Below are 13,095 nucleotides of genomic sequence, written 5' to 3'. Positions count from 1 at the left end.
TCGTAGAAAGGCCGACTATATATACCCATATGAATGGGCTATGCGGACCGCGTACCCTTTCATCCAAAGTATCACTGTGTGACTTTTTTTGTCAGTTCCATTCTTTTTAAACCGTTAAGAAATATCGATACATTCCTTTCTCATTACATTCATTTACAAATTTCTCTATCAATCATGTCACTTCACTCAATTCTCGGATTGTCATTGTTGACTCTCGCTTCCGTAGCACAGGCGCAAGATTGTCCACTTCAGTTTGAGGGGCGTGTACCAGTAGGCACAGCACCAACTGCATTTGATAACTCCAACACAAGTCTCTTCAATCCCAGTTATAACTTTGGTGCAAGTAGGTTTTGTTTTTTCCTGTAAAGCTCTTCTTCTAACGTTTCCAGATCTCACATGGAGCCAAATAATCAAGATCCCAACCGATGTTCCTACTTCTTTGGTAAGCCATCTTGCGCGCAGTTCTGGTTACACACCTAACAATCTCTTAGTATGATGGAAACTCAACTGCACCCTTCGAGGTCACCCTCTCTGATGCCTCCATCTTTGCTCCCTCCTCAACCAACGTACAAGTTGGATTTCGTCGTGCCGAATTGATGCCATTATCCAACAATGGCACTGATGCTTCTACCACAGGCATTAAAACTCTTCATTTCTCCATCATGAAGGATGCCTCTCGTCCTTTGAATCTCAGCCACGAGTATCAAATTGCTTTCCTCGAAAGTTCGGATTTCAGCACCAATCAATTTGTGTTGAAGACAGGTACCATTCTGGACACCAACAACACAGATTCAAATGTTTTGAGAGTCGTCGGAAATGTGAATGAGGGAGCAACTGAACTCTTTACAACTGCTTTTACCGATGGATGGCACAATTTTGGTTTGAAGTTGGATTTTACCGCTAAGTTTGTTTCCCTCTCTTGTTTTCAATAAATAGGCCCAGCTAACCTTTAATCAGTACAACTCAAGTATTCTACTCTGCCTCCTCCAAGGCACTTGAATCGGTGACTGAAGCTTTAACCAATGATATCTCTGGACAAGGTCAATATCACTTCGGTTTATTGAAGAAGCCAACAGATTTTGCTGCTGGTGCAGATATATCCAAGAGTGGATTCCAGGAAAGTGGTATCAATGAGGGATTGATCTTTGGTGGTATTTTCATGGAAGATAGCGAAAATTGCGACGCGGATACATGCGTTGAGACTGAGTAGGATGGGTAAGAAGGATTTGGTTTTCTCAATCACAACCATTCGCTCTGGCAGTGTAATTCTGAACCTTTGAAAAAATACATTTATTACCTTAGCATTGATCATATCATATTTAATAGCTTTTTCGCGCGGCTTGTGAAGAATTCATTCTACGTTATATATTTCCAAATAGGAAAGATATCACAATTCAATTCGACATCTGACATTAGCCAAACAGACCTCCGCCGAGCTCACATCTTTGTCTGGTATTTTCTTCTCCTGTATTGATTAATTTTTGCCCGACCACTTCATCCAACCAATTAATTATGCACTACTTATTTACCAAACGTTCTCTCCAATCATCAACCTCAAATCACAAAATACAAGATCAGGAAAAGTAGGTAAGTTATATGAAAGTATGAAATTATATAGCGAAGCCCCCCTCCTCATGCCCCACTAGAACTAATTATATATATCCAAATAAAAATTGAAAATTATAATAGTCACATGATTAAGGACCGCTGGCGCAACGGTAGCGCGTTCGACTCCAGATCGAAAGGTTATCCGTTCAAATCGGGTGTGGTTCAATACCTCGTTTCCTATAATCATTTTTTGAAGTTTTTTTTTGCGAGTGAGGAGTGAGACATTGCGAGGGGAAGGTTTTTTTTTTTTGGAGAATTTTGGGGATGGGGTTGTGATGGTGGAGGGATGTGTGGTGGGTGGGCTGAGGTGGGGGGGTACTTACTGTACATGGCGTGAAATGATAAATACCCTGGCAAAGGTAATATTTTCGACGAAAAGAAATTCAATATAAATCCCTATATAAATTTTATTGTATATATTACAACAATCATATATCCCCTTTATTACTAACGAAATAGCTATTTCGTTAATAACAAATAGAATCGATACTTTTTAAGATTTGTTTAATATTGAATATTAATATAAAAAAAGAAAATAAGGGTTTATGTGACGATGAAAGTGTGAAAGAAGGACGAAGTTCTCATTTTACTATGTAGAAGCTATTTATAGGTGCCTGGGGTACTCTGGTGCGCTAGTGTTCGCGTACCAGTTTAGAGGCTTTAGAGATTTGAATATTAAAATTATAGAAAAAGTAAACAGAAAAAAGCAAACATAAAAACTAAAAGGAAAGAAAGATGAACAAATATAAGAGCTATAGAATAGATAGAAGACATTAGTCGAAAGCTTAAAGAGGAATAAGAGATAAATCATTTATATCACTTCTAATTTATTTTTCTATCAAGTTTTACTATTATACTATATTATATAGAATATCACGTGCAAAATGTACTATATAATTTTTAATCTATATATTCATATTTATCAATTAATAATCGAATTCAAAACAAATAAATAATCTAATAATTTTTAGATTAAAAATTAAAATTGTTTTCCAAATTCAAGAAATCCATTGAATCCCTTAAAAATAAAATTCTCTTGTTACATATAAAAATAAGTATCGGGATAGGGATCATGTGACCGTGCTAGCACTTGCACTAGCGCTTTTCGGCATTACAGCAATATGTTTTGTAGTCCTAGTTTTTAGAATCCTAAGTAATATTATAATAATATAAATTATAATATTATATTAACTTCACCATCCCTATAATGATATCAATATTGATTAGTAATATTATAGATTAGGAATTTGGCATTTTAATTTTAAATGTAATATATATTTGTAATTAAGATTGGTATTTCTTTAAAGAGATATAAGTTTTTATATCAATTTATTGTAGTTTGATATTTGCCTTTGTATAAATAAGAATTGATAGTAATGTAATAGTAGTTCTTATACAAATATTAATCTAATATAATTTGATATTTGTATTATTAAAAGAAATCAATAATATAACAATGATTTTTATATTAATTTTAATTTATATTCGATTCTTTTTTATAATATATATTGAAGAAGTAGAAATCAATAATATCAGCTCGAATTCAACAATATTATATATAATATAATTTTATAAACTTTTTACAAAATTGTATCCCAATTATATTTATATTATCGATTTATTTTATTATTATTTATTTGCTATTTATAAAATAATAGAAGTTTTTTTAGAATCCCTTTAAATAGAAAAATATATTCTTGAAAATCCTATTTCAAATATTAAATTGAAAATAGTATTAGTTATTATAATTGAAAAATATAAGAAATTATTATAAAAATAAATAGATTATCTTATTAATATATAAAATGTAAATATAAAAGAGATTAAAGATTTTATTAAATATAAAACTTATAAATATTAATATTAGAAATATTATAATTAAGAGATATAAATGGATTATAATTTTGTATTCAATAGATTTATACTAATGTATTTTTTATAAGTTAATATATACATTTTATATAAACTTAGATATAAATTATATTTGTATAAAGTATATATTAATAAATCAAAAGAATATATAACCCGATTAATATATAAAGCTTTAATTAATATATATTAATTATCTTATAAAATATAGATATTTAAAAAGATTATTGAAATGATTTTCAAAAAGGAATTTATATTTCAATCGAGAAATATACAATAAAGAATTGTAATTAAAAAACTATATATATTATTCAAAAACCCTAAAATATCTTAAATAAAGAATCTGCATATCAATCCTTCAAAATTCAATATATACATTTTATTATAATTACCTTTTATATTATAACAATTAAAAAGAATTAATAAAAATAAAAATGTTAATATTGAATATAAGATATTGATAGAACTACAATCAAAGACATTTCTATAATCAAAGATACCCTTTCAATTCCTAAATTTTATATTAGAAAATGAATCAATTATATATGAATATTATAATTCTAAGAAATCATTATTATTTTTAATATTTTAAGAATTCATTGACTTATTATCAAAACTATTCTGAATCAATTTTGAACAATTTTTAAAAGTATTACCTTTTTATTATAATAATTAATTATTATAATAATTATTTCAATAATAAGAATAATATTATAATTAATATGATTTGAATTAGTAATATATATATTAATGTATGTATTGAAATAGATATTCGAATGAAGAATTGAATGGTAGTAATAATAATTCTAATAATAATGGTAGAGGTAATGGTAATAAAGGGAATGGAGGAGAATATAATAAAGATAACTTTGAATATAATGATAATATTTAGAATGATTTATTTAGAATATTATAAAGAATTATTAATATTAAATAATTATTAGGAAATCTTGTAAAGCTTTATAAAAAAGCTAATAAGTATAATGGATAAAACAATAATTTCATTTATAAGTATTCGATATTTATTAATAATTATTAACAAATCGATTTACTTAAATATTTATTATTGAAAGTATTCTCTATAATGTTTATTAAAATCGTATTCGATTTTTATTATACAAATTTAAATAATATATTTAATATAATAGAAGAGATTTGTTAAATAATGAAGATTATATTCGAAGGCCTAGAATACAAATGTAATCTTATATAGTAATAAAAGAGCATTATATTCAAAAGCGTTATAACAAAATTAGATAATACTAGTAAATCAATAAATCATTATTTATAATTGATAGTAATAAAGCTTTGTTATTTATATAAAGGATTCAGTTCGATAATAAGAATTGATGAGTTATTGTATCAAAAGATTGTTAATATATATATATCAATATCAGTATATTTTATTATTTGCTTTTGTTTTGCAAAAAATATATCAAATCTTTTTGAAAAATTATAATTAATTATAATAATATAAGAGCAATTTTATATAAACAAAATTATAACATTTTATATTGATTATAAATATTAATATAATTGAAATGGATATAATTAGAAAGATTTCGAGTATAATAATTATTGTTTATTTAAATTACAAATGAAAAAGAAATATTTTGTTTATAAAAAAAAGGATTATTAATCAATTCAGTATAGTAAGAAAAAATGTAACAAATTAAAAAGCAAATATAAAAAGCAATTCAAGAATAAAAACAACTTTGATAAGAGCTTTGAATAATTCCTTATTAAATATAAAGGATCTAATTAAAACAATAATAAAGATATTGATTTGGATATTGATAGCAAAATAGCAATCTATTTTATATAATTCGAATTATAAGAATTATTTGTATAAGAATTATATTCAAGTTTTATTATTTATATTAGATTTATAAATAGTAGAAAGATTATAATGAATTTAAATAATAAGATTTTTAAATATATTTTGATATATTGAATTTGTAAAGAGAGAATGATCTATATTAGTAAATATAATGTAAAGGAATTTCAAGATATCATTATCAATATAGCTGTTGCAGAATAATCTACGGTTGGTTATAAGCAATATATAATATATAAGACAATTATTGAAAATGTATTACTGAACAAAAGTAAAACGGGAATTGCTAATATAATATTCGGAATTAGTAGAATTGAATTAATAGGCTTATTCCATTTCGATTTATTATTGAGAACTATTGAATTCTATATAATAAATATAAAGACATTATTTTTATTATTATTTAAAAATATGGATAAACTTGATATATATTATAATAATATTATTGATATAATAATAGTAAATAAGATAGGGAGAAGTTTTCTATATATTTGCCGAAACAAATATGCAATGCTTTTGTAATATATAAATGTATAACAATTTATATAATAAATTATTGATAATAATAAATACTATCTTATTGATATAGAATTATATTGTCTACATTATTGCTTTGATTATTTATTAATTTATAAACTTTTATAAATATTATAATAAGTTGGCTATAACAATATTTTGTAATAAAAGATCGATAAACTTATCAAATTCTGTTAATACTATTAAAAACATAATAAATCATCTAATCGATTCAAATTCAATTTAAAAAATGATATCGATTTTAATCATTCTATTATAGTAAATATGATATATATTAATATTAATTCGATTCTATATATTATTAATAAAGATATACGATTTCAAGTAGTATAATAGTTAATGAATATTAGTATAAAGTATATATTTAATATATTCAAGAAATACTAAATAAATATCTATACTGGTTTATTGGATTATATTATATATAATACTGAAAAGAATTTTGTTAATAAGGAGTTTATTTAATATACAACAATTATATTGATAAAGATAAAAAGTATCCCAATTGAAGCTTATTAGTTAATCAATACAATCGAACAATATTATACAATTATCAAACGTGTGTATACTATTATTATTAATAAGTTAGAGAATTCAATAATGAAGGAGATAATATTACAAATAATTGTGAAAATAATAAACAATATTGTAGAATCAAATGGATTGATTCCAACACTCCTAATTTTTGAAGTATATCCTCGAATGATTGATTTTGATCTACCAATACCCATAATTCTATAATAACAATCTGTAATCAGAAAGGCAATAAACAAAATCAATAAACTATAAACTACACAACAAGTTTTAAATGTTCTAAATCAATACAATGGATTATCTACAATGGCTTTATACAACCTATCTATCAACTCAAAGATCTAGATATGGAGAGAATATAAGAATTGAATAGAACCACATCATTTACTAAACATTAGGGATCAAATATATATTATGAAACTATCAAATAGATCAATAGAATTTCATATTACTTAAATTAAACCTTATATTAAAAAAAAGCAGGATCAATTCTAGAGAGAATCTGAATATATCGAATTTATATAATAAGAGAATAAAGGGATTATTTTATAAGAAAATCTTAATAATATAATTTTGCAAAAAGTTCGCGAAATTATATAGTCTTTTTATAATACTAAAGAATCCCTTTCAAATAAAACTAATGGTTTACAGGGTTGCAGTCTTTTATAGGTCAGAATTCCATTAATATAATTATTACAAGCTTATACAAATATACAAATATTCTTTTTCAATAAAAACGAAGAATACAAAATACTATTGAATTTAGCATTCTATCTTTCAAACAAAAATGAAATTGATAATATCGAATATATTAAATACTATATAGTATCTATCATATTCCCAATATCTATAATTTTCATTAAATCAAAACAAAAGGAGATCAATAAACTAATGGAGAATAATGTATTTCGACTCGTCAAGCTTATGGACATATCTGAGAACACAAAAATATTCAATTCATGATTTATTAATAAGATTAAAAATAAAGAAATTGATAAGACATTTCTAAAATTTCGATTAGTTATATAAACATAAAAGGATCAAAGAAAAAGCATTATTTTAATATAATCATTTACCATACAATGCATTAGCCAACATATTATATTATCCATAATAGCAATGCTACCTAAGAACAAAGTAATTATAAGCATTCGCGATATCATTCAAGTATATATATAATCGGCATCTAATTTAGTTTGAAAATTTTATATATAATCATTAATAGAGATAGACATTCTTAAAAGTTTTATTCTACAAATTATACAACCATTATATAGTATTTCGAAAGCGGGCAATTATTGATTCAATACCTACCATAAGTATTATATTAATATTTTCAAAATAGTATAATCAATATATAACCCATACCTTTTATATATAATCAAGAATAATATAGTATTTGGTATTATAGAACTTCAAATGAATAATATTCTTATTATTGCTAATAAGGAATTTATAGATCACAAATAAATTGAATTTAAGAATGCAAAGTTTATAGTAAAAGAATATAAAACATTGATATTAAATATATTACTTAAATTCAATAAAGATCTAATTACTCAATATGAGAATAAATCAATCTACTTTAATTAACAAAAGCAATATAAGAATTTATAATTTATTAAAATAGAATCTTTTGATATATATAAAACCTATAAAAAATTGAGAAAATCAGTAATAGCAAAGGATCAATATATTGTACAATATGTCCATAAAGTATATATCGTAACCATATATTAATCAAAAGCAATTTTCGATTTTTCCTTTATTGTACAAATAATTAATTTAAAGAAAAAGAATGTTAATATTCTTAATAAGTATATTCAATAACAAATTGATAATTCAGAAAAAGGATTGCAATTCATACTACTCCATATGGATTCTCTTAAACTGATTGTATTTATTAATATTTCTTTTATTAATAATAAAGATTTGTTCTTTCAAATAGAATATATTATTATATTAATAAACAAATATAACAAAGCTAATATTATTTATTGATTATCAATCAAATATAAAAAAGTTATTAAAAGTATATTGATTTCAAAACTCTATAAAATAATTTTAGGATTTGATATCAATACAACAATCAAAGGTATAATCGATAAGATCTTCCCAGCATACAAGATATTATTAATTATATACATCGATTTTAAATCACTCTATAACTGTTTTATAAAGCTTAATACCATTAATGAAAAGAAACTAATAATTGACATTATAGTAATTCGAAAAGTATATGAAAAACAAGAGATTGTAAAGATTAAATAGATTGATAGAGAATCTAACCTTACAAATACGATAATTAAATCAAAACTATATCAAGCACTCAAAAACCTAATCAATAACAACACTATTACAATCAAAATCACAAAATGGATTAACAAAAACTAAAAGATATAATAGGGGAAGTATAAAACTAAGAAGGAAAATGGTTATATAAAGGAATTTAAGGAATTAATTAAAAGAATATATTACCAGTGATTTTAAAGAATTATCAATATCAGAATAGGGATTATATAATTATACTAATACTTACACTAACACTTTTCGGTATTACAACAATATATTTTGTAATCCTAGTTTTTAGAATCCTAAGCAATATTACAATAGTATGAATCATAGTACTATATTGACTTCACCATCCCCATGGTGATATCAACAATAAGATTTACCTGATTAATACCACCATAGGGATGGTGGATGAAATGAACGAAGGGGTTGATCGGTTAGCCGAGATGAGATGAAATATAGTATTGATTGAGTTCACTAGTTATAATTTGGGGTTTGAGATTTGATATATAGGAAATTTTTGTAAGTACAAAATGGCTGGTTGGAATGTGATTTTTTGTCATACTAGCTAGCCTTATGATTTAGAGCTTGTGGGAATTTGGTTGTGTTGCGGTTTTTGTAGAAGACAAGTAGAGAGAGAAAGGGGGAAATGATTATGATGAGAGAGGTTCGAAGATAGTATTGCGTGTAGTGCACATCAGAATGGACAATTGTTTCTTCCGGCGATTAGATCATGAAGATGTAAAGAGGTACACTGAATGCTAGTAGTAACATGCCCTCGTAGTAGTTTCAGACCGAAGGAATAAGGCTAAAGATAGCGAACTCATAATTCACATTTCAACATCATACGAGTTGTCTACTCGGAGAGGACTCAATCTTCAAGACGGAATTGTATATGTACAGCCAGTACCGCAATCTAGATTCTCGCTCAGAGCCTGGCGCACGTGGCTACTCAATCTTTTCGAATCAAATCTTCATTGAATCCCTCAACAATTGCTTCATTCCCAATTATACCCACATGCTGTCCCTTCTTGCTCATGAGATCTTCATTGAAGCCTTCTACGATCGCTTCATTTCCAATGATACCCGCGTAGATACTCGAGCGTCTACTCTTCTTGTACATGAGATCTTCGTTAAAGCCTTCTACGATGGCTTCGTTTCCTATAATTCCAACGCTGATGGCTCGTTCTATGTCAAGTTAGATGTGTGCAGATAATAGAAAGTTGGAGACTTACCGTTTGGAACTGGGGCGGCATAGACAATAGTAGCGAGGGCGAGATAGCTCAGAAAAGTCTTTGAAGGAAACATGGTGTTTGTGGAGTAGTTGTAGAAGCAGAAAGTAGACCTGGAGACGGTAGTATTTGAGTTTAAAACAAATATCACTTTCTGTATGTGAGGTTCAAGATTTGTTGAGAACGTTTGGGAATGGTGAAAGATGAGAGGAGAGAAGGGCTTAAAAGTCCTGTCGCCCGTTTTATGGTGGGGGATATTCGAATTTGAGGCCGGAGAAAATGGTTAAGCGACGTTAGCAGGTCAATCTAGCTTCCTATCATGTAGTATTGTAAGACATACCTTCCTCAATAGTGTGAGCAAGCCATAGTCTCTGTGGTCAGTTCACTTGGCTGTCATAGATGTTGTCCTTCATGCAAGTCCTTCATTTTGGAGCCTTAGCTCAAAGTGCATGAACCGACCACGGAGTGCACCAGAAATGCTGCAAACTCCAGCAGAATGAGTTTCTGCCTTGCCAGTCGCTACTTTTGGCATTCCACAACATTCATTATGACATTAGATGGTTACATTAGGCCGAGATGCATAGCTGAATATCGTTCATGTGCATTCTGCATGAATCACATCCCAAAATGAGTGGTCGCCCGTCCCCCTTGTAGGAGATGACTCTTGATAGTTATCTCCGTATGAGGTTTAAGCTTGAATCTCAGTCTGATATGTATTAAGGTAAATTGATAGCTATCGTTTTGCTGCATACATAAGTTAATTCTAAACAAGAAGAAAGGGAAAAAATCGCCTTCCCATTTCAGAGGAATAGGAGTGCCTCCGACTTTTCCGAAAGAGATAATAAGAAAGTTGCCCGGTATGTCACTCTCCAGGGTAAAGAAACCTCCAAAGGGATGCAATTGGTATAGTTCCATACTCATGGCGTATCCGGAGCTATCCAGAGTTCCCTTTCAACAAAAACGACAGGTATTTGCTTCTCGCTCATTCTTATCAATAGTTTTAAGCGCGTAAGACGGTTGAATAATACCACCGGATGTGCGGCGCAGCTTCTTTACTGGAAGGCTGGAAGACATGCACCCATATCCATCCATGTGTGCGAAAGGATAAAATTTGGGAATGGTGAATTGTTCTTTCTTGCATGCAGTATCATATTGGCCTGTTCTATTGTTGCATGGTAAATCAGTTGTCGAGACCTAGAATCTCGCTAGCATAGTTTTAACAATCCTTTTTTCTAAACGATCCCACAGGCAAAGAACTTCCCGAGTCTGACCGTCTGAAGCTCAGTTTATTTGAACTTACAATCTCGCTGATTCTGGTTCGAATCAGGATTGTTGATTTATTCAACTTCATTTCTTTTTACTTGAACAGCTATTTGCTATGACCATCATGGGACTTTCGAAAGAGTTCCAGAATTCTTCTTTCTGGGCCAAGGAGGCTTCGTCATCGAAATATAAACTTTTGCAGGAAGAGCAAACTTCTTCATCTACCTCACTTCCTCTCCACAAACACAAGGAGAATATCCATACGTTAACCATCATCTCTACTGCTGCAAGCACCTTCTCGAAGATCTGGATATTGCACATGATTTTGTTCATGATCTCCGGTGCTGTGTTACTATATTCAATCCTCAAGCTCCCTAGCAAAAGTTACTGCATTGAGAAACTATCTCCTTACTGTGAGTAGTCTAACATGATATATTCTTTACTCGATGGTAACTGAGTATCTTCATCGAATTACAGCTCCAGGTCTTCACATTTTCCAGGATGTAGACAAGGTATACCGATTTGACGTAGGCTACAACTCCCATTCTAGTTTCAGAGGGCCTCCTTCACCCGAACGCGATGCTGTTTGGGACAGAATCACACATGGTAAGCACATGTCCATAAATCCCAATTTGGCTAATATTTCGGCAGTGGGTGCGATGAGCATATCTGAGGAGACACGCCAGAAGATAAATGCTTCGGATGGATCGGTAAGGCTACCGAAAGAAAGCGGAGGTGGATTCATGGCTATGACTGAGTTTGTCCATGAAATGCATTGCATTGTGGGTTCTTTTCCAGGCTTTATCGTTGCATGATACTAATTTTCGCAAATCAGGATCGCCTCTGGAAACACACATATCCAGATTATTATATGTATGAGTATAATCATACAATTGAATCACCCGAGGACTGGCACGAACACGCTGGTGAGTTCAAGACTAATACACCCAACTAAATCTAACCATGTATCCAGACCACTGCGCGGAAATTCTCCGGCAAAAGGTAATGTGCAATGCAGATATCACAGTCGTGACCTACAATTGGTTAAAAAATCACGAATCGCCTCACCCAAACTTCAACAGCCAACATAAGTGCAGGGACTTTGATGCAGCACTCGAGTGGGCGATTGCGAATCAGGCACCTCCCCCAAAGGAAGGGAAAGTTTATCGGCCAACCGATGGAACTCATTACTTTGAGTACGACGATCTACCTTTTGATCCCAGAAAGCTTTCGTGAAGTAGAGAAAGAAATTTGGTCGTTACTGATGGTACGAATTGAGAATCGGGAAGCGAGAACTAGTGCCGAGCTTGGCAATATTGTTTTCTATTGATAGCGAGGGTTATGGATACGGAGTTAGCTTGTGTTAACGAAGCCTGTCATAATTTGACGATTGGAAAAGATTTGGGATAAGCGGCATATTCTCTCAAATGCAATGAAACATGATACACACATACTTGATTCCTCACGGAAGTGATTCCGAAAATTTCTTGTAGAAAACAGTCCAGGATTTGAGAAACCCAGCTGCACGATTGCGGCGTGGGTAATCCAAATCTAACGGCAGCATTGAGTGTTCTTCACCCAAATAGCAACGGCAATTCCGAGAGTACCTTATCGTATCCCTGTTGTGCGGGTGAAGCAAACGCAACTCTATTGACCACTTCAGAGGTGGTTTATTGACTATTTCTGCATGACAGCAGCGTGAAACTTCAACTTGTATGATGTAGTATTGAAGGTTGAATTCAGAATACTGCAAGTCTTCAATGATTCAATCAAAAGAAACCATCCCGACGGGTTGGCAGAGTGGACTGCGCTAATCCATGCAATTATTCTTCAAGCAGGCAAGCGCCCTACTAATGGGTGCTTATTTGGCAGTTACGCATCAGCAACTATCTGGGTTGCGCATGATGATCGTCTCTGACGCAT

At 29.7% G+C, this 13,095-nt stretch overlaps 3 protein-coding genes across 3 annotated transcripts; 2 read left to right on the top strand and 1 right to left on the bottom strand.

Annotated features, from left to right (window-relative positions):
• Positions 1–68: 68 nt before the first annotated feature.
• On the top strand, positions 69–1,304 carry BCIN_12g06120 (hypothetical protein). The gene is made up of 4 exons (XM_024696557.1): positions 69–343; positions 390–442; positions 492–904; positions 958–1,304. The coding sequence occupies exons 1-4, from the start codon at positions 175–177 to the stop codon at positions 1,208–1,210; spliced, it is 888 nt and encodes a 295-aa protein (XP_024552368.1). The 5' UTR covers positions 69–174; the 3' UTR covers positions 1,211–1,304.
• An 8,325-nt stretch (positions 1,305–9,629) lies between these two features.
• On the bottom strand, positions 9,630–10,094 carry BCIN_12g06110 (hypothetical protein; the record flags this gene model as incomplete). Its single annotated transcript, XM_001551157.2, has 2 exons — positions 9,913–10,094; positions 9,630–9,865 (listed from the first exon to the last, which is right to left on the bottom strand). Exons 1-2 carry the CDS (start codon positions 9,983–9,985, stop codon positions 9,630–9,632), a joined length of 309 nt encoding a protein of 102 aa, XP_001551207.1. The 5' UTR covers positions 9,986–10,094.
• Positions 10,095–11,272: 1,178 nt separating this feature from the next.
• On the top strand, positions 11,273–12,509 carry BCIN_12g06100 (hypothetical protein). Its single transcript, XM_024696556.1, has 5 exons — positions 11,273–11,585; positions 11,650–11,778; positions 11,824–11,954; positions 12,008–12,098; positions 12,146–12,509. Exons 1-5 carry the CDS (start codon positions 11,288–11,290, stop codon positions 12,406–12,408), a joined length of 912 nt encoding a protein of 303 aa, XP_024552367.1. The 5' UTR covers positions 11,273–11,287; the 3' UTR covers positions 12,409–12,509.
• The last annotated feature ends 586 nt before the right edge of the window (positions 12,510–13,095 follow it).

The sequence above is a fragment of the Botrytis cinerea genome, chromosome 12, assembly GCF_000143535.2.
Source record: "Botrytis cinerea B05.10 chromosome 12, complete sequence".
Lineage (NCBI taxonomy): Eukaryota > Fungi > Ascomycota > Leotiomycetes > Helotiales > Sclerotiniaceae > Botrytis > Botrytis cinerea.
The sequence above is the reverse complement of the archived record's forward strand: the minus strand, read 5'-3'. Positions and strand labels throughout refer to the sequence as shown.

What these genes read in the sequence shown, in the direction of transcription:
- BCIN_12g06120 (XM_024696557.1), top strand. Translation starts at nt 175, where the DNA reads ATGTCACTTCACTCAATTCTCGGATTGTCATTGTTGACTCTCGCTTCC. An exon ending in CCGATGTTCCTACTTCTTTG is followed by an intron (nt 443 to 491) that starts GTAAGCCATCTT and finishes ACAATCTCTTAG; the next exon opens with TATGATGGAAACTCAACTGC. An exon ending in AAGTTGGATTTTACCGCTAA is followed by an intron (nt 905 to 957) that starts GTTTGTTTCCCT and finishes ACCTTTAATCAG; the next exon opens with TACAACTCAAGTATTCTACT.
- BCIN_12g06100 (XM_024696556.1), top strand. Translation starts at nt 11,288, where the DNA reads ATGACCATCATGGGACTTTCGAAAGAGTTCCAGAATTCTTCTTTCTGG. An exon ending in TGAGAAACTATCTCCTTACT is followed by an intron (nt 11,586 to 11,649) that starts GTGAGTAGTCTA and finishes ATCGAATTACAG; the next exon opens with CTCCAGGTCTTCACATTTTC. An exon ending in TCCATGAAATGCATTGCATT is followed by an intron (nt 11,955 to 12,007) that starts GTGGGTTCTTTT and finishes TTCGCAAATCAG; the next exon opens with GATCGCCTCTGGAAACACAC.